The 19134-nt window shown below is 33.7% G+C and overlaps 1 protein-coding gene across 9 annotated transcripts in view; it reads right to left on the bottom strand.

Moving 5' to 3' along the window:
* Window positions 1-19134, bottom strand: part of NF1 (neurofibromin 1) — a 308719-nt gene that overhangs the window by 169119 nt on the left and 120466 nt on the right. For all 9 annotated transcript variants that reach the window (XM_075994332.1, XM_075994329.1, XM_020280940.2 and 6 more), the window contains 4 exons: window positions 15019-15125; window positions 9976-10043; window positions 9688-9763; window positions 8808-8965 (listed from right to left, as the gene is read on the bottom strand). In XM_075994332.1, the coding sequence (XP_075850447.1) occupies window positions 8808-8965; window positions 9688-9763; window positions 9976-10043; window positions 15019-15125 (409 nt within the window). The remainder of the gene's footprint in view (window positions 1-8807; window positions 8966-9687; window positions 9764-9975; window positions 10044-15018; window positions 15126-19134) is intronic.

Below are 19134 nucleotides of genomic sequence, written 5' to 3'. Positions count from 1 at the left end.
ACTCTTGCTCACGCTGGTCTCAAACTCCTGAGCTCAAACGATCTGCCGGACTTGGCCTCCAAGAGTGCTAGGATTACAGGTGTGAGCCACCAGGCCTGGCCTGACAAAACTTTAACTAGACTGATGAACAACAAAAAAAAGTGCAAGAATTCAAATTACTAAAGTCAGAAATAAAAATGGTGCCATTACTACTGATTTTACAAAAATAAAAAAGATTATAAAATGATACTATCAAAAATTATATGCCAATAAATTGGATAACCTAGACAAAAAGGACAAATTCCTATAAAAATACAATGTACTAAAACTGACTCACGAAGAAATAGAAAATCCTAGAACTATAATTAGTACAGAGATTAGATCAGTAATGAAAAACCTCCAAAGAAAAGTCCAGGACCAGGATGGCTTCACTGGTGAATTCTACCAAACAGTTAAAGAAGAATTACCAACAATCCTCCTCAAAACTTTCAAAAATAGGCCGGGCGTGGTGGCTCACGCTTGTAATCCTAGCACTCTGGAAGGCCGAGGCGGGCGGATTGCTCAAGGTCAGGAGTTCAAAACCAGCCTGAGCGAGACCCCGTCTCTACTATAAAAATAGAAAGAAATCAATTGGCCAACTAATATATATATATAAAAAAAAAAATTAGCCGGGCATGGTGGCTCGTGCCTGTAGTCCCAGCTACTCGGGAGGCTGAGGCAGGAGGATCGCTTGAGCCCAGGAGTTTGAGGTTGCTGTGAGCTAGGCTGACGCCACGGCACTCACTCTAGCCTAGGCAAGAAAGCGAGACTCTGTCTCCAAAAAAAAAAAAAAACTTTCAAAAATAAAAGAGAAGGCAACTTACTTTACTTGTTCTATGAAACTAGCTAGCATTACCCTGATATTAAAGCCAGACAAAGACACTATATAAGAAAACTATAGACTAATATCCCTTAGGAATACTGATGAGAAAAAGTCCTTCACAAAAGACAGTAAACCAAATTCAGCAGCATATTAAAAGGATTATACATCATGACAGTGACTCTTATTCCAGGAGCACAAAATGATTCAACAACAACAAAAAAATCAACGTAATACATATTAACAGGAAGATGGCAAAACCCCACATGATTATCTCAGTTGATGCAGAAAAACATTTGACAAAATTCAACACCCATTTATGATACAAACATTCAAAGTTGGAATAGAAGGAAATTTCCTAAACATGATAAAGCCCATATAGTAAAAACCAACAGCTAACAACATAATGATGAAAGACTGAGACCTTTTCTCCTAAAGTCAGGAACAGAAGAAGGATACCCACTTTTGTCGCTTTTATTCAACATAGTACTAGATGTTTTAGACAGAGCAATCAGGCAAGAAAAGGAAGTAAGATCATCCAAATTAGAAAGAAAGAAGTAAATAATTATCTCTGTTCACAGATAACATGATCATATATGCAGAAATAGCTAAGAATTATACACACACCAAAAAAACTATTAGAATAAACAAATTCAGCAAAGTTGTAGAACACAAAAATCAACATATAAAAATCAGCTGGATATCCATATACTAGCAATGAACAATTCACAAAGAAAATTAAGAAAATAATTCTACTTATGATACCATCAAAAACAAATAAAATAGGAATTAAGAAGTTTTTATTATATAATAAAAACTATAAATCACTCCTGAAAGAAATTAAAAAAAACATAAATAAATTGAAATACATCCTATGTTCATAGATTGGACATTATTAAGGTAACAATACTTCCAAAAGCAATCAACAGATTTAATGCAATCCCTATCAAAATACCCAACAGTGTGTTTCACAGAAATAGAAAAACCCATCCTAAAATTCATATGGAATCTCAAGGGACCCTGAATAGCCAAAACTATTTTGAAAAAGAACAAAATTGGAGCACTCACACTTTCTTATTTCAAAACTTACTATAAAGCTACAATAATCAAAACAAGGTGGTATTGGGATAAGAACAGATATACAAACCAATGTAACAGAATAAACAGCCTAGAAAGAAATCCTTGTACATATGGCCAATTTTTGACAAGACCATTCAATGGAGAGAGGATAGTCTTTTCAACAAATGATGGTAAGAAAACTGAATGTCCACATGAGAGAATGAAGTTGGACCCTTCCTTTTCACCATATACAAAAATTAATTCAAAATAGATCAAAGACGTAACTTTACAGGTAAAACTATAAAACTCCTAGAAGAAAACAGGGGAAAATCTTTACAACACTGGATTTGACAATGATTTCTTGTATACGATAGCAAAAAAGCACAGACAACAAAAGAAAAATAGATAAATTGGACTTCATCAAAATTAAAAACTTTTGTGTAGAAAAGCACACTGCCAATAAGGTGAAACAATAATCCACAAAATGGGAGAAAATACCTGCAAATCATATAATCTGATAAGAGATTAATATCCACAATATGTAAAGAACTCCTACAACTAAAAAGGAAAGTTTGAAGCCTTATAGATATTTTACAACTTTTTAAAAAACTAAAAATAGATGAAGGCATTACCTCAAGAAATATAATAAAAATAGAAATAAAATGAAAGCTAAAATTAATGAAACAGAAAATTTTAAATGCTAGAAAACAAAGTTAAGGCTTCTAACATCAATAAAATATTAAACATGAATGAAGAAAGAGTTGTAAACATGGATATTGAAGATAATTATAAGAGAACTATAAGTAAATATAATCTTTATATATTTTATAAGTAAAATATAGATATTATATACAACTCTGGTGCTGATAAAATTGAAAAATATATTTCCTAGAAAAGAACAAACTATCAAAAGTCACTATTAAAAAGACAGAAATTCTTCAAAAAATTAAAAACAGAATTAGCATATGATCCAGCAATTCTACTTTTGGATATATATCTAAAAGAACTGAAAGCAGAGTCTCAAAGTTATTTGTACACCCATGTTCGTAACACCTTTATTCACCATAGCCAGAAGGTAGAAGCAACCCCAACGTTCACTGGCAAATAAATTTGGATAAATAAAATGTTGATATATACATACAACAGAATATTATTCAGCCTTAAAAGGGAAAAAAATTCTTGACATGCTACAACATGAATGAACTTTGAGGACATTATGTTAAGTGAAATAAACCAGTCATAAAAAGACAAATATTATATGATTCCAATTATAGGAGCTACCCAGAACAGACAAATCTATAGAGACAGAAATTAGAAAGGTGGTTGCCAGGAGTTAGGGGTAGGGGAGAATAGGGACTTGTTTAATGGATATAGAGTTTCAGTTTTGCAAGATAAAAAAATTTTGGAGATTGGTTGAACAACAATGTGAATTATGCTTAGCACTACTAAACTGTATACTTAAAAATAGTTAAGACGGTAAATTTTATATTTATGTTTTGCCACAACCAAAAATTTTAAAGGGAAACAGAAAAACTATGTAGATCCGTAAGCATAGAACAGCTTTAAAAGGGGATCAATGAGTTATTTTAAATAGGTTATAGATACAGAGGCTAGTTCTAGAAACATCCATAAGAAACCAGTACTTGTACCAGTAGTAGTACTTGACTCAGGAGGAAAAGGACACACTGAAGGTTGGGAGTAAGCAAGAGTCTTACTTTGCCACTACATGCCCTTCCTAATGTACAGTGAAAATTTCTATTATGTCAACTTACTACATTACCATTAATGATAATAAGCAAAAGTCAGAGGAAAACTTAAGAGCTTCAAATCCTGATGATTTCATAAGTGATTTCTATCTAATCAGATAATTTTTATTATTTAAATTATTCCAAGCCATAGAAAAGACTGACAGCTCCCAAACTCATATTATTAATTTAGCATACATAGAGTAACTAGTTACTTTTAACAGTGATAATGCAGATTATGTTAAACACATTTTCTAAGAACTAGAAAGCTAAAGTACTAGAAGAAAAAACTAGCTACCCTATCCATTTGCCAATAGCCAACCAAATTTACTTTATATATGTAAGAATGAATATTCAAAGTATAAATTTCTAAATATAGTTTAGCTCTAAATTTAAAGTAAATAAAAACAGAAATTATCTGATTGGATATAACTCAGTTTTAAAACTATCAGAGTTCAGACTGATAGTTGAACTTTTCAGGGTTTTTTGGTTTTTCATTTTTTTTAATTTTTAATGTATTTTTATTTTTTAATTAACATAATTGCACATATTTATGGGGTACATGGTGATGTTTTGATACATATAATGTATAGTAATTAGATCAGGAAAATTAGCATATCCACCATCTCAAACATTTATCATTTATGTTGGGAATAGTTCAATAACCTCCTATTTGAAATTATATATTGCTGCTGTTGTTGTTTTTAATTATTTTTGAGACAGAGTCTCACTCTGTTGCCCAGGCTAGAATGCCGTGGCATCAGCATAGCTCACAGCAACCTCAGACTCCTGGGCTCAAGCAATCCTCCTGCCTCAGCCTCCCGAGTAGCTGGGACTACAGGCATGTGCCACCATGCCCAGCTAATTTTATATATATAAAATTTTTTTAGTTGGCCAATTAATTTCTTTCTATTTTTAGTAGAGACGAGGTCCCGCTCTTGCTCAGGCTGGTTTTAAACTCCTGACCTTGAGCCATCCTCCCGCCTCAGCCTCCTAGAGAGCTAGGATTACAGGCGTGAGCCACTGTGCCCAGCCAGAAATTATATATTATTGTTAACGATGGTCATTCTACAGTGATATAAAACACTAGAACTTATTCCTACTATCTAGCTATAATTTTGTATCCTTTAACAAATCTCTCCCTATCTCCCCTTTCCCAATCTCTAGTATCCTCTGTTTTACTTTTTACTCCTGAGATCAACTTTTTTTTAGTTTCCATGTATGAATGAGAATACATACTGTTTAATTTTCTGTGCCTGGCTTATTTCACTTAACCTGATGTCCTCCAGTTGCATACATATTGCCACAAATGACAGGACTTCATTCTTTTTTAAGCCTGAAAAGATTTCATTGTATATATGTATATTTTCTTTATCCATTCATCTGTTATTGGATACTTAGTTTGACTCTCTCTCTTGGCTATTGTGAGTAGTGCTGCAATAAACATGGGGTGTGGATTTCTCGTCAATATACTGATTTCCATTCCTTTGGAATAAATGCCCAATAGTGGGATTGCTGGGTGATATGGTAGTTCTTTTTGCAGTTTTACGAGGAACCTCCATACTGTTCTCCCCCTGTACTAGTTTACATTCCCATCAACAGTGTATAAGAGTTCCCTTTTCTCTGGATCCTCGCCAGCATTTGTCTTTTTGATGATAGACTCCTAACTGGGATAAGATGATAACTCAATGTGGTTTTGACTTGCATGTCCCTGAAAATTGATGTTCACTACTTTTTCATATATTTCTTGGCCATTTGTTTTGAGAAATAATCTGTTCAGATCATTTGCCCATTTTTAATTAGATTATCTTTTGCTATTGAGATGCTTGAATTCCTTGTATGTTCTAAATATTAATCCCCTGTTGGATGAATAGTTTGCAAATATTTTCTTCCCTTCTGGAGGCTGTCATTTCACTCTGTTGATTGTTTCCTTTGCATTACTGTTAATTTTTAAGAAAGTCACTTAAATGCTTGACAATAAGGGCTTTTAAAACATGGTATATTGGCCGGGCGCTGTGGCTCACGCCTGTAATCCTAGCTCTTGGGAGGCCGAGGCGAGTGGATTGCTCAAGGTCAGGAGTTCAAAACCAGCCTGAGCAAGAGTGAGACCCCGTCTCTACTATAAATAGAAAGAAATTAATTGGCCAACTGATATATATATAAAAAAAAAATTAGCCGGGCATGGTGGCGCATGCCTGTAGTCCCAGCTACCCGGGAGGCTGAGGCAGAAGGATCACTCGAGCCCGGGAGTTTGAGGTTGCTGTGAGCTAGGCTGACGCCACGGCACTCACTCTAGCCTGGGCAACAAAGTGAGACTCTGTCTCAAAAAAAAAAACAAAAAAAAAAAAAAAAAAAAAACATGGTATATTCAAGCCAGGAGTGGTGGCCTGTGCCTGTGCCTGTAGTCCCAGTTACTCCAGAGGATCACCTGAGCCCAGGAAGTCAAGACCATCCTGGGCAACATAGTGAGACCCCATTTCTTAAAAATATATATGATATATTGAATATGGGAAACATCATATAGCACTTAAAGACAATGACCTAGATGAACAATGGTTCTCAAACTTTAGTATGCTTCGCAATGATCTGGAGGACTTGCTGAAAATAGGTTGTTAGCTGTGGGTCCCTGCCTCCAGGGCTTCTGATTTAGCAGACCTAGATTAGGGACCTAAGGATTTGCCTCTCTAACAAATTTCCAGGTAATGCTCATGCTAACAAATTTCCAGGTAATGCTCATGCTGCTGATCTAAATATCACACTCTGAGAAACACTGAACTAAACATCTATAACTGTCTATCTATTCAGCCCCTCCACCGATAAAAATATAAAAGCTAGACTGGAAGAATACACATCTAACCCCTGACAGTGACTGTCCCTGGTGAAAAAGAAGAAAATTAGTGAAACCAAAGGAGATTTCTAATTAACTGAAAATTTATGCAAATATTACTTGTTCAATTTTTAAAACTATATGTAAAAAGAAAAAAAGAAGAGCAATATATCAAAATATTAATAGGAGTATGAGATTGATACATTCTTTGTACATTTCGAATATTTCTGCTAAAAAATAATACTATATCCAAAAGAAATGTAAATCTAGTAATAACTATTAAAAATTCTAAATACAAATGCCCTTGACACAGAAATCCCAGTTGGGATTCCCAGTTTATAAAATCAGGAGCATCAGATAAGAATATATGAACAAAGATATTTACTTAAGGACTAACTATGATGTCAAAAAAATGAAAACATCTGAATAAACCCAGTCACAGTGAAAGGGTTCAGTTAACAAAGTTCATGAGTGTAATATAGAATATTACCCAAAACTAAAAGGAACATGTTAGATCTCTATTAACTATTTTGAGGAACAATCAGAATATATTCTTAGGCAAATAAAGCAAGATGCAGAGTAATATGCATAAAATGATTTCAGTTTAAAATATAACCACCACCTTACGTACCAATGTGTATTTTCATTTGAATATTTGTATGAGCAAGTAGATATGAATAGAAGGATACACACCAGCCATTAACACTGGTTAGTTCAGAGGGAATGTGACTAGAAAAGAGAATACATAAAAAATGCACACATTTTTATAAATCCAGGAAGATTTAAAGATCTAAATTTTTAACCCAGAAATACACCAGAAAAAAACAGAAAAGCGTACTTCAAAAATCTTGGGGCATGCCAGACAAGAAAGTCATATATTGTATGATTCCACTTATATGAAATATCCAGTCTAGAATAAGCAAATCCACAGAGATAAAGTGTAGTTAGTGGTTGCCAAGGGATACGGGGTGAGGGAAACAGGGAGTGACTACTAATGGATATGGGGTTTCTTTCTGGGAAAATGAAAATGTTCTAGAATTAGATAATGGTTACAATTGCACAACTTTGTGAATATACTAAAAACCGCTGAAATGTACACTTGAAAAGGGTGAATTTTATGGTACATCAATCAAATAAATGAATAAAATCTTGGGGAAGGAGAGGTCTTGCCAAAAAAGCTAGGAGACAAAAAAGAACAAGACTGAGTTGATTACACCCAAATTTTAAACATCTATATAGCAAAAAGATCTCATAACTAAAGTTTAAAAAGAGAAATCAAGTAAAAATGCACACACATATCCCCTACAAATCAGTAAAAGGCAAATAATTCAATGGAAAAATTAGCAATTCACTGAAGATATACAAATGACCTTTAAACATTTAAAAAGACATAGTTGTGGTGGCTTTTTACCTATTTCTATTTTCCCAATAAACAAACAAAAAATAAGTACTATTTTAAAGGGCTCCAAAACAATCTAACATGAAAATTTGTTCCTCATAACAGAAAAGTTAGGATATAAACCTAAGTGGACTATCATAGAATCCCAGATTCTCAAAGATCACCTAGTTCATTTATTTACCCTTTAATGCATAAATTCCCTTTCCAGTATTTCTACAAAGTATTGAATCATTCAGTTGATTCTGAGCATCTCCATCTACAGGCAAATCACACAGAAGCCCATTTCACATTTAGTCAACCAAGAGTATTTCTTCCAAAACAGCAAAAAAAAAAAGAAAAAATGTATTTCTAAAACAAAGTGCATCCTGAAATTTAAACAAAATAGTAAGATTAATACTCAGCTCTTAGTTTTAAAAGATTATAAGAGCCTCTTAGAATTACCAGTTTTCACAATGCCAATTTAACTACAGATGGCACATCTGACAGCCTACCTTCCTAGTAAAATCCTTTGAAAATTATTCTAATACACCTAAAATGAGTTACTAGATAATTTCAGCAGCACCAAGTGGACATACACCTAAGTACACACAAATAACACACTATAAAAGTGATGAAATCTATAAGAACTCTTGCAGTGAATTTTAGAGAAACTGTGTTTAACATTAAGAGGGATCAATTAGTCTTCTCTGATAAAAGAATGAAATTAAGGGATCATTTTAAATCTTTGATCATTATGTGGTATTATTTATCTTTCCTCCAAATAAAATTACGTATGACTATGTCTCTGCTAAGGCCAGCAAACAGAGTCCTAAAATGATTATAATTTAAATGATCCCTTGAAATAGTTTGCTTAAAGAATGATGAACCTAAACTAATACACACTTTGAATAAAATAAACTGTTTCACTCAACAAAATGGAAATAATTTTGCCCTTCTCACCTTATTCATGTTGTTTTCATCAACCACATCCTTGGATATGTCCTGGATTATTTCTGGACACAAGATAAGGAGAATGATTTGTAGTGGCCAAACTGCTGCTTTACGTTTGGTACTTTCAGCAAAACCATCCACCAAGTCAAATAGCTTTTCTGCACACTCTACATAAAACATATATTAAATGACATTATTAGATGAGAAAAAAATCCATAGGATTAAATTAAAAGCTGGCACTATCCAAAAACAAAAAAGGGCCACATTTTTAAAAGATAAATTTAGAAGTTCACCTAAACAACTACACAAATCCATTCAGGTAAATAGACAAGGAATGCTATGTTGTTTACATGTTAGAAGAGCTATCTTGATCCACTCTGAAAAAGTACACACTTTAGAATGGCTGATCCAGTCTTTAGTCTCAATGTGCATGGCATTATACAAAGTATGATGTACCCAAGCAACAAAGACTGGACAGCTTCCCAAAGAGAATTACCAAAGTTCTCCAGGGGTCTGTGTTCCCTACCATGCAGTTGTGTCCTGAGAATTCTTACATCATAGCTAAGAATATTACTACTTTATACACATTTCCCCAAATGTAAAATAAAGCCTTAAAGAACAAAAACATGCTTCTCTACAATAAAATCAAATATCCAGTTACAGCTCTAAAGACAGCGCTTCTATTAAACTTTTTTCTATTTGCTCAAAGAAAAGGAAGAGGGTTAAGGGGTAATTGAGAAATATGAGAAAAAAATAGTATCTCCTATTTGACATCAGTTGACAATAGAAGGTGCACATGTACCTTTATAACAAAAATAACTTACAAAGTGATAGGTTTTTACCTCATAAGTAAGAGCTTAAAAGACAAAATTGATAATCTCATCCTTACCAGCCATATCGGTCTGTGGAATCTGGTATAGCTTTGTAAATTCATCTGGATAATTTTCTACCCAGTTCCAAAATGCCTACAAATAACAAAACACATGTCTTTATATGAAAGCAGTGGCCTTTTAATACCATAAATAAAATGTCACAAATTTCTAATTTCCCTCATAATTATATTACAATACATTCTTCCTAAAACTTAACGTGAAACTGCCACTCGTCATGATTTTTTGACTCAGAATACTAATACAACCAAAAACAAAATTTTAGTACCAAACAGGTTGTAACTTACCTTTTCTAGGCTATTTATAACTGCTAACTGTGCAACCTTCTTTAGGGCTTTAAATTTAAATGCTGTTTCTGTAAAAACAAAATTTAATTAACTCTAATTAGTTAACACAAATATAGCTCAGAGCTACTAGCAAAATAACTTTCCTTTTACATATTACTTTCATGCCAATATTATTTGTAAGCAAAGAAAAGTAAAGACAAAATTAATATAAACACAAAACTTAGTAGTTATGTCTGCTAGAGACAAAACTCAATAAAATACAAATATGCCCTGAACTTCCAAGTTTGTAAGTTGTTTCCTTTTTTTTTCTTCTTTGAGACAGGGCTCTGTTGCCCAGGCTGGAGTGTGGTGGCATGGTCATAGCTCACTGCAGCCTCCTGAGGCTCAAGCGATCCTCCTTCCTCAGCCTCCTGAGCAGCTGGGACCACAGGCTCACATCACCCCAACTGGCTAATATTTTTTAAAATTTTTTGTAGAGACAAGGTCTCACTATGTTGCCCAGGGTGAATCTCAAACTCCTAGCTTCAAGTGATCCTCCTGTCTCAGCCTCCCAAAGTGCTGGTATTATAGACAGAATCCACCAAGCCTGGTCCTTTGTTTTTAATGATAACTTACTTTTCCAAAAAAGTATAAAACACATAGTCATTGTAGAAAATTCAAAAAACATACAATAGTCTAAGGGAAATTTAAAACATCACCCATGATTTTACCATTCAGAGACAATCACAATCAACATTTGGTCAATTTTCTTCCTTCCCTTTTCCTATGCATATATAAGAAAAAGAGATTTAACATAACTGAGGTAATATATGTTATTCCAAACCTGTTCTTTTCACTACATATAGGATCCTCATTTTTTTCTACATCTTTAAAAATTCTTCATACATATTTCTTGATGGCTCTACATACAAAATAATAGTACCTATTACTTGAACGATTACCATATACCAAGTATTTTCAGTATATCTAATTATTTCAAAATCTTAATACTTTCAATTTGCTCATCTGTATGTCTAAAGTTATAGATCTAATACATGCTTGAATTGGGCTACAAAGCCATAGTCTTTTCAGTATGCTTTGATGCCTCTGAATAGTTAAGTCTCTGTATGAAGTCACTGGTTATTTAGATGTTTTCCAGTTGTAACATTTAAATAATTTCCAATATTTCACTATTATAAGTAACTTTAGTAAATACTTTTATACCCAAATTTTTTTCCACATTACTGATTATTTCTTTAAAGTAAGCAAATATCTAGAAGTGAAAATGTCTGGTCAAAAAGATGAATATCTTTTAAAGCCCTCAATAAAGATTATCAAGCTGCTTCTCAGAAGGGTTAGGCCAAATGTTGTTCCCACCAAGCAGCATGTGAATATCCTTGCCACCGTTAAGCAGGTTCATTTTCTTCATTTTGCTAACTTGATTATTCAAAATAGTAGACTGCATTTTTAATGCAAGTAATATTAAATAATTTCTATATACATATACATAGGTATTTTAATTTCTTCTTCTAAATGTATTGTCCACATCTAGAAAGAGATTTATATTTGGAAAAGATGACCCCCGTATAAACTGTTTTACTGACAGTCCCTTGGCAAAGAACTCTTCCTTATAGGCTTTTAACAAAAGGATACAGATTTTTATCACATTTATATAAATATCCTCCTAAGATAGAGATAAATCCTTGAATAATAAAAGTCATTATTTAAAGAATCCTTTAACTGTGAATTTTTTTCTAGACTTGTAAATGAGTAATTTACTCTCCAAATTAGTTTTTTTTACATATATTTTATTTCTTTTTTTTTCTTTATTTTTTCCCTTCTCCCCACCAAATTAGTTTTTTAAAGTATCCCTTGGATTTTCTTTGTTCTCACTGTCCTTTAATTTTTTTTTTTTTTTGAGACAGAGTCTCACTTTGTTGTCCAGGCTAGAGTGAGTGCCGTGGCGTCAGCCTAGCTCACAGCAACCTCAAACTCCTGGGCTCAAGCGATCCTCCTGCCTCAGCCTCCCGAGTAGCTGGGACTACAGGCATGCGCCACCATGCCCGGCTAATTTTATATATATATATCAGTTGGCCAATTAATTTCTTTCTATTTATAGTAGAGACGGGGTCTCGCTCTTGCTCAGGCTGGTTTTGAACTCCTGACCTTGAGCAATCCGCCCACCTCGGCCTCCCAAGAGCTAGGATTACAGGCGTGAGCCACAGCGCCCGGCCTGTCCTTTAATTTTTAAGTAATGGTATTACATTTCACAGTGCTCTTAGTCTTTTTGCCTTCCTGTGTTCATCAACTTTACCTTTATAACTTTTTTAATGTGTTATATACAGTAATCTATTCTCAATTCCAATGTATGTATCTTTCATTACTTCAGTTCTACAAGTTTCTGGTTGGGAACCCCATGGATAATTCAAACTCTCAGTAGATCTAAAACTGAATTTATCATTTTCTTGACCACCCCATTCACTGCCATAAATCCTTCCTTCCCTTTTCTGCTTTACCCAGCTTGTTCTGTAATATTTGGTGATACTTCTCTAACCTCATATATCTGCACTGATTACCAAATGCTATGCATTCTTCTTAAATATCTATCATACTGGTCTTTATCCTATTCCGCTCCATATGAATCTCCACTACTAGTTATTCCTCACTAACATTACTACACCATCAAGTTCCAGAAGTTCGTGTAACCTTCTATCAAGCCATCCTGCAAATTTCAAGCAAAGTAGTGTACCTAAAATAAATACTGATCAAGGTATTTATCACCTTAAAGCCTTTCCATTACTTTCTATGGCCACTAAAATAAAGCCTCATAACTCATAAGCACAACAGAACTACAGTTAAATACTTTGCTTCTAGAGATGGCAGATATCAAGTAAATCTTTACCTTGACAATTCCTAGCTCTGTGATCATAGAAATGTTACTTAAGCCTCAGTTTCCTCATCAATATATGGGATGATAATACTAATACTGCTTCAGAGTGTTATCACAAAGATTGATGAGAAAAGGCATGTAAACCTCATAGCACTATGTCTGGCACAAGCTGAAAATTCAACAAATGTTACCATATTTTTATTAATATGATCTGACCTACTCTTGTGCCTTCATAGTTTGCTCATGTCCCCCCACACATAAGTACATACTTCTCTCATCTTATACTCATCCTATTTGAGTTTGTCATATTGTTTTGCAAATAATCTGATGCTACATTTGTCTCATAAGCCATGCCATGAATGCCTTAGGACAGATTCAATATTTTGTTAATTTTTGTAATTCTAGCCCTTTGTACAGTTTCTTGCATATAGTTTCTCAACAAATGCTTGTTGAATTGAATTTAAAGCACATCACTACTTTTACTACTCTTATACAAAGTTTCCATTCCTTTTACCATTGTCACCTAAAGCCATCTTTTGCTGGTCTACTTAATATTAGCTTTATACCTTACATATTTATCAGTGTATACTCTAAATTTATGTTCATGAGGGGGCTGAATTCAGTAGGGAAAAGTTACCTCAATATAAAAGATTTAACATAACATAAAGCCATTTCCACATATTTAATTAGTTTCTCTTATTTGGTCATGGAAACCCATCTCAATTAATTATTATAGATTCAACAGGCAATTTAGACTAGATTTGTTTCCAAAATGTTACTGAATAGTTATTAAAAATCATAAAACTCCACTTACACTTTTTAAACTTTACTGATAGAGGAGATCTCTAGATTTTATCATTCAGTTCCTTAACTGCTCAATGTTTAATGATAGATACTAAAATCTTGCAAATTTCAACTATGAAATGAATGGTGGTTTATTATCATCTAAAATAATTGCTATTCATGTGTTCACATCTCAGCATAATAATAACAAAAGTGATCCGTTTTTTTCCTTTATTAAAGTTATTGAAAATTGATTACCTTGTTGCTTGGTTTTTGCAATAGTAATGACCTAAAATCGTAAATTCTGAACAGAGTAATACAGATGGAACACAGTTTTATATTATTCATCTCTATATAGATATAGCTGTTTTATAACTCGGGTGAAATAGTTACTGAGTTTTTAAAGCAAGTGTTAAGAAAATTAAACAGGGTTTTTGAAAATTACATTGCAGAATTGTTCAACTTTTCAAAGCTAACATAACTCAATCTCTTTCTTTTAGGTCAGACATTAAAAACATTACTGTCTGACAATTCCTCAATCAAGATACAAAAAAGTATGAACTGTATACCATAAGGTTTCACATTTAAATTAGTTATCTAATAACACTTAAAACAACAATTTTTATGCAATGAAATTTAGGTATTCGTACTCAGTTTATGAATCACTGATATTTGACTTGCATTAACACTTTTCTATGCTACAATGAAATTTCTCTCAATGCCTTCTCATAGTTTATTTTAATCCACATAATCACATAAAGCACTCCCCAAAGCTTTAAAATTACATTTTAGTTGTTGTTATATTCCCATGTGGAACTACTATTAACATGTTCTACAGGGAAGCAACACTAGGCACTGAAAGGTTAAGGGACTCTGTAATGCTATAAAGCCAGTCAGTAAATTAGTAAGAGAGCTGAAAATAGAAATGTCAGAAATGAGATCCCTGGCTCAATTCCTCCTCTCACCATAGATCACAATCTCCCGGTTCCATTCTGCAATGAAACTTTGGCATCCTGCTAAAGATTGTCTTCTTTAAGCACTACAACAACTAAACAGGTAACTTCCATAACTTATAGCCATCCTTAAAAAGATGAAATCCCAGAAAAATTAAAGAGTGACACCTTACATTCTCTTTATTAAACGCGAAAATTGTAGTTGAACAAAACTTTCCATTGTCAGGATTCAAGATACTCATTTTCTCTACTGTATTATTTTCAAAGGTTCAAAAATGATTAAACTATATGTATTATTGGCCATTTCATAAAAACATCTGCATTATAAAATCATTTTGATGTTCTAGTTCAACACATTTAATATAATTAGTACATTCATAATACTGGTTTTTGACCCAGTGATTAAGTTTAGATATATTATTACACATTTAAACTTACCCTTCAGGAGTCGTTTTAATTTTGCACAATCCACATTAATATATTGTAACAATTCTATATCATGAACATCAACATTGTCTTCTGAACAAACAGTCAATTCCTGTAACCTGAAAAGTAAAAAACAAAAATAATTTATCAAATTAAATTTTAGGATATTCCAAATTCTGAATTCAACAGATTCTTCCTCCAATAATGAGTTTATAAGAGTAAAGACACATATAAAAATAAGGGAATAAGTATTTCTTATAAAAATCTACAGAAACATAACTAATTTAAGGAATATGATTTTAAAAAATCACAATAATCCAATAAACTTAGTATCCTTATCTTTAAAATTGAGTGTTTAAATAATTTTTGCTACTTTTAGCCAGGGTTCTTTGGGAAAATTAGTTAATTCCAGGATTGGAGCAGGAGATATAGACAAGAGAAGCCCAGGTCACCTTGAGCTTGAAAACAAGGAAACTATCAAACAACTACTGGAGTCAAGTAAAAAATCACATAGGTGGCCGGGCACGGTGGCTCACGCCTGTAATCCTAGCTCTCTGGGAGGCCGAGGCGGGTGGATTGCTCGAGGTCAGGAGTTCGAAACCAGCCTGAGCAAGAGTGAGACCCCGTCTCTACTATAAATAGAAAGAAACTAATTGGCCAACTAATATATATAGAAAAAATTAGCCGGGCATGGTGGCTCATGCCTGTAGTCCCAGCTACTTGGGAGGCTGAGACAGAAGGATCGCTTGAGCCCAGGAGTTTGAGGTTGCTGTGAGCTAGGCTGACGCCATGGCACTCACTCTAGCCTAGGCAACAAAGCAAGACTCTGTCTCAAAAAAAAAAAATCACATAGGTACACACACTTAAAGGGGCTCCCTACTTTCAAAAATGGCATAATTTGAGCAGCGAAAAAAATTATGTGTACAACAATTGAAACATATACAACAAATAAAAATCCATGAGTCTGTAGTTAATACTGAAAAAAAAAACCTCTTGAGTAACCTTCCACAGTTGTTAGGGTAACAATTCGTTCTGAAAATGAATAACAATAGTCAAGTCTCTATCCTGCATTCCCACCATGGACTGACTGTATTGTAAGATAACTGAATAAATCATCAAGCAAAAATCTTTTACAAGACTCACAACTTAAAAATAAAACATGACAGAATAGAAAATTTATCATTTTGCAGTGCCCAATGAAATGACAAATCCAAGCAATGATGATCAGTGGCTACCTAAAATCATTAGATAAAAATTTTATGATATACTTTAAAATGAAGGGATAATGCTGATAACATCTAAATCCAACAATTGATCATAACACTAAAAGTGGGATAATATGACAACATGAATTACACAGAACCATCTGTAAAGTATTCTTGTCCCCCCCCAAGCCAAATGAACCTGAATCCAGTCGAATCCAGCCAAAGAGAGAATGTGGAATATTTTACTAGGCAAATAACCCAGTCCAACAAATAGCATGAAAAAAATGGGAAGAGGGGTACAGAAATAAAGATATGATATAAATTAAGAGAGACTCAAGAGAAATATCAATGAATTGCAAGGTATGAATCTTGTTTGTATTCTGATTTAAACAAACCAAATGAAAAAGCCATTTCTGAGATAATGAGAAAAAATTAAACACAAATTTGGTAATAGATGATATTAAGAAACTATGATTTTTGCTAGCTATTACAATAAGATTGTAGTTTAATTTTTTTAATCTATTTATTAGAGATACATACTGAAATATTTACAGGGGAAATGATATGATGTCTGGGGTTTGCCTTCAAGTACTAAAAAAAGGAAAAAAGAGATAAATCAAGAATCACAGCATGCTGATAACAGCTGAAGCAGAGTAAGAGATACAGGGGGATTTGAAATACTATTCTCTCTTATATGTTTATTTTTAAAATATTTCCACAATGAAAAGTTTTTTAAAATTCAAATTTCAAATGTAAAAATTATATTAACCTCTGTTCTTGTCAACTAGACTTCAGAAACATAAATGATACTTTATCTGCATTCACAGGGTACATTTACTTTGTTTTAAAAAAAAACGACTAAGCCTTTTTTCATTGCACTTTTCAGTCTGTATGTGTGTTTATATGATTTGAGTAATGTCTCTCCTTCATAGTACATAAGCTTATAAAGACAGAAATCTTTTAAAACTCTAAACTTCCCTTACATTGAATATGAATTTATCAAATTCTCTACAAATGTAGAGAAATCTGACACTTAAGGGCAAGGGATAGTTGCTCATGCCTGTCATTCCAGCACTTTGGGACGCTAAGGTGGGAGGACTGCTTTAGGCCAAGAATTCGAGATCAGCCTGGGAAACATAGCGAGACCCTGTCTCTACAAAAAATAAAAAATTAACTGGGTGTTGGTGGTGCACACCTGTAGTCCTAGTTACTCAGGAAGCTGCAGAAGGTGGATGGCTTGAGCCCAGGAGTTCATGGTTACAATGAGCTATGATAAGACCACTGCACTCTACCCTGGGTGACAGAATGAGACCCTATCTCTAAAATAAAAGAAAAAAAAAAAGAAAAATTTAACACTTTAACAAAAATGTAGATATTTTAAAACTAATAAATTCAGTTATGTCTAAATAAAAGGTATTAAATTTTCTTCCATTTCTCGCTAAAAACAAGAGTCAGATTTTCAAAAGTTGATGTCACCAATCTATTAAACTGTGCTACCTAATAAGACATATTCATTAGTTAATATACATAAAAAAGGTAAGCAGAATGGATTTACTAATTTTTATAAAGGGAGCAACAGAGATATGATGAAAAAGCACAAATATTATATGGTCTTATTAATAAGTATAAACTTGAATTTTAAGCATTTTAGTGCAGTTTAAAATTGACTTATTATTCATCACACTAAATCTTCAGTTGCTAAAAATGAAATCAATTCTATTTCTTCCTTCCTAAATTCTCCTTTCACTCACTTTAGCCTATGTGAGCCTTTAGATAACATTAAAATTATTCTGGCCGGGCGCGGTGGCTCACGCCTGTAATCCTAGCACTCTGGGAGGCCGAGGTAGACGGATTACTCGAGGTCAGGAGTTCGAAACCAGCCTGAGCAAGAGTGAGACCCCGTCTCTACTATAAATAGAAAGAAATTAATTGGCCAACTAATATATATAGAAAAAATTAGCTGGGCATGATGGCACATGCCTATAGTCCCAGCTACTTGGGAGGCTGAGGCAGGAGGATTGCTTGAGCCTAGGAGTTTGAGGTTGCTGTGAGCTAGGCTGATGCCACGGCACTCATTCTAGCCTGGGCAACAAAGCGAGACTCTGTCTCAAAAAAAAAAAAAATTATTCTAAGCGCTTACACTAAACCTCTTCATATCAGCAATGTGAAAAAACCTTGTCAGTTCAAGCAGGAAATGAGGTGGTCCTTGATACTGATTTACATGCTAAAAATTCCACAGCTGCTGCAAAAAGTGTAGAAATATGGAGTACGACTTCTTTGAAAACACAACATAATATAGATCAGCAACACCAACTTTTGAAAAGCTGACTCTTACAGATGTTTGTGAAAAATGGAAGAAAAATGTTGTCTTCCAGTACCACTATGGGGTAGTCTGAGCAAAACAAAAGAAGTGTGGAAAATCTAACACTAAAACATCTAGAAAGATGTATACTGAACAGAAAGATATTTAAATGTATAAAAATTAAGTAAAACTCTCCCCACCCAATTAAGGTTCAGAAATGAAGTGGAAACTAAAAACCAGAGAGTTAAGTGCATGATCTGACCCTGCAACAAAGGAAGGATGAGGGAGGTTTTTGATCTCCTTAACCGAACCTACTAGCTTGGGGCTTAACATTCCCATGGAAACTGGATATAAAGCCTTGTACCCTAATAATGCAGAGATCAGAACAGGGGCTCTGCATAAAACATGAACTAGAGAGAACTATACACTCCTTAAACAAAAAAGAAAAAGAAAATCTACCAGCACAAAGAAGTTTATCTGTTCTGCCTAAACTTTGAGTAAGGGCGGGGGTGGGGGGTGAAGTCACCAGAACTGTTACATTATAAGGCTTTAGGGTTCAAATTTAAACTACCTATACAGTCCGGGACTGAGAAATTAACAAAAAAATAGGTCTAGAGCTGG

This window comes from Microcebus murinus, chromosome 18, assembly GCF_040939455.1.
Source record: "Microcebus murinus isolate Inina chromosome 18, M.murinus_Inina_mat1.0, whole genome shotgun sequence".
NCBI classification, from domain to species: Eukaryota; Metazoa; Chordata; class Mammalia; order Primates; family Cheirogaleidae; genus Microcebus; species Microcebus murinus.
Note: the sequence above shows the minus strand (reverse complement) of the source record. Positions and strands in the feature narration are given on the sequence as shown.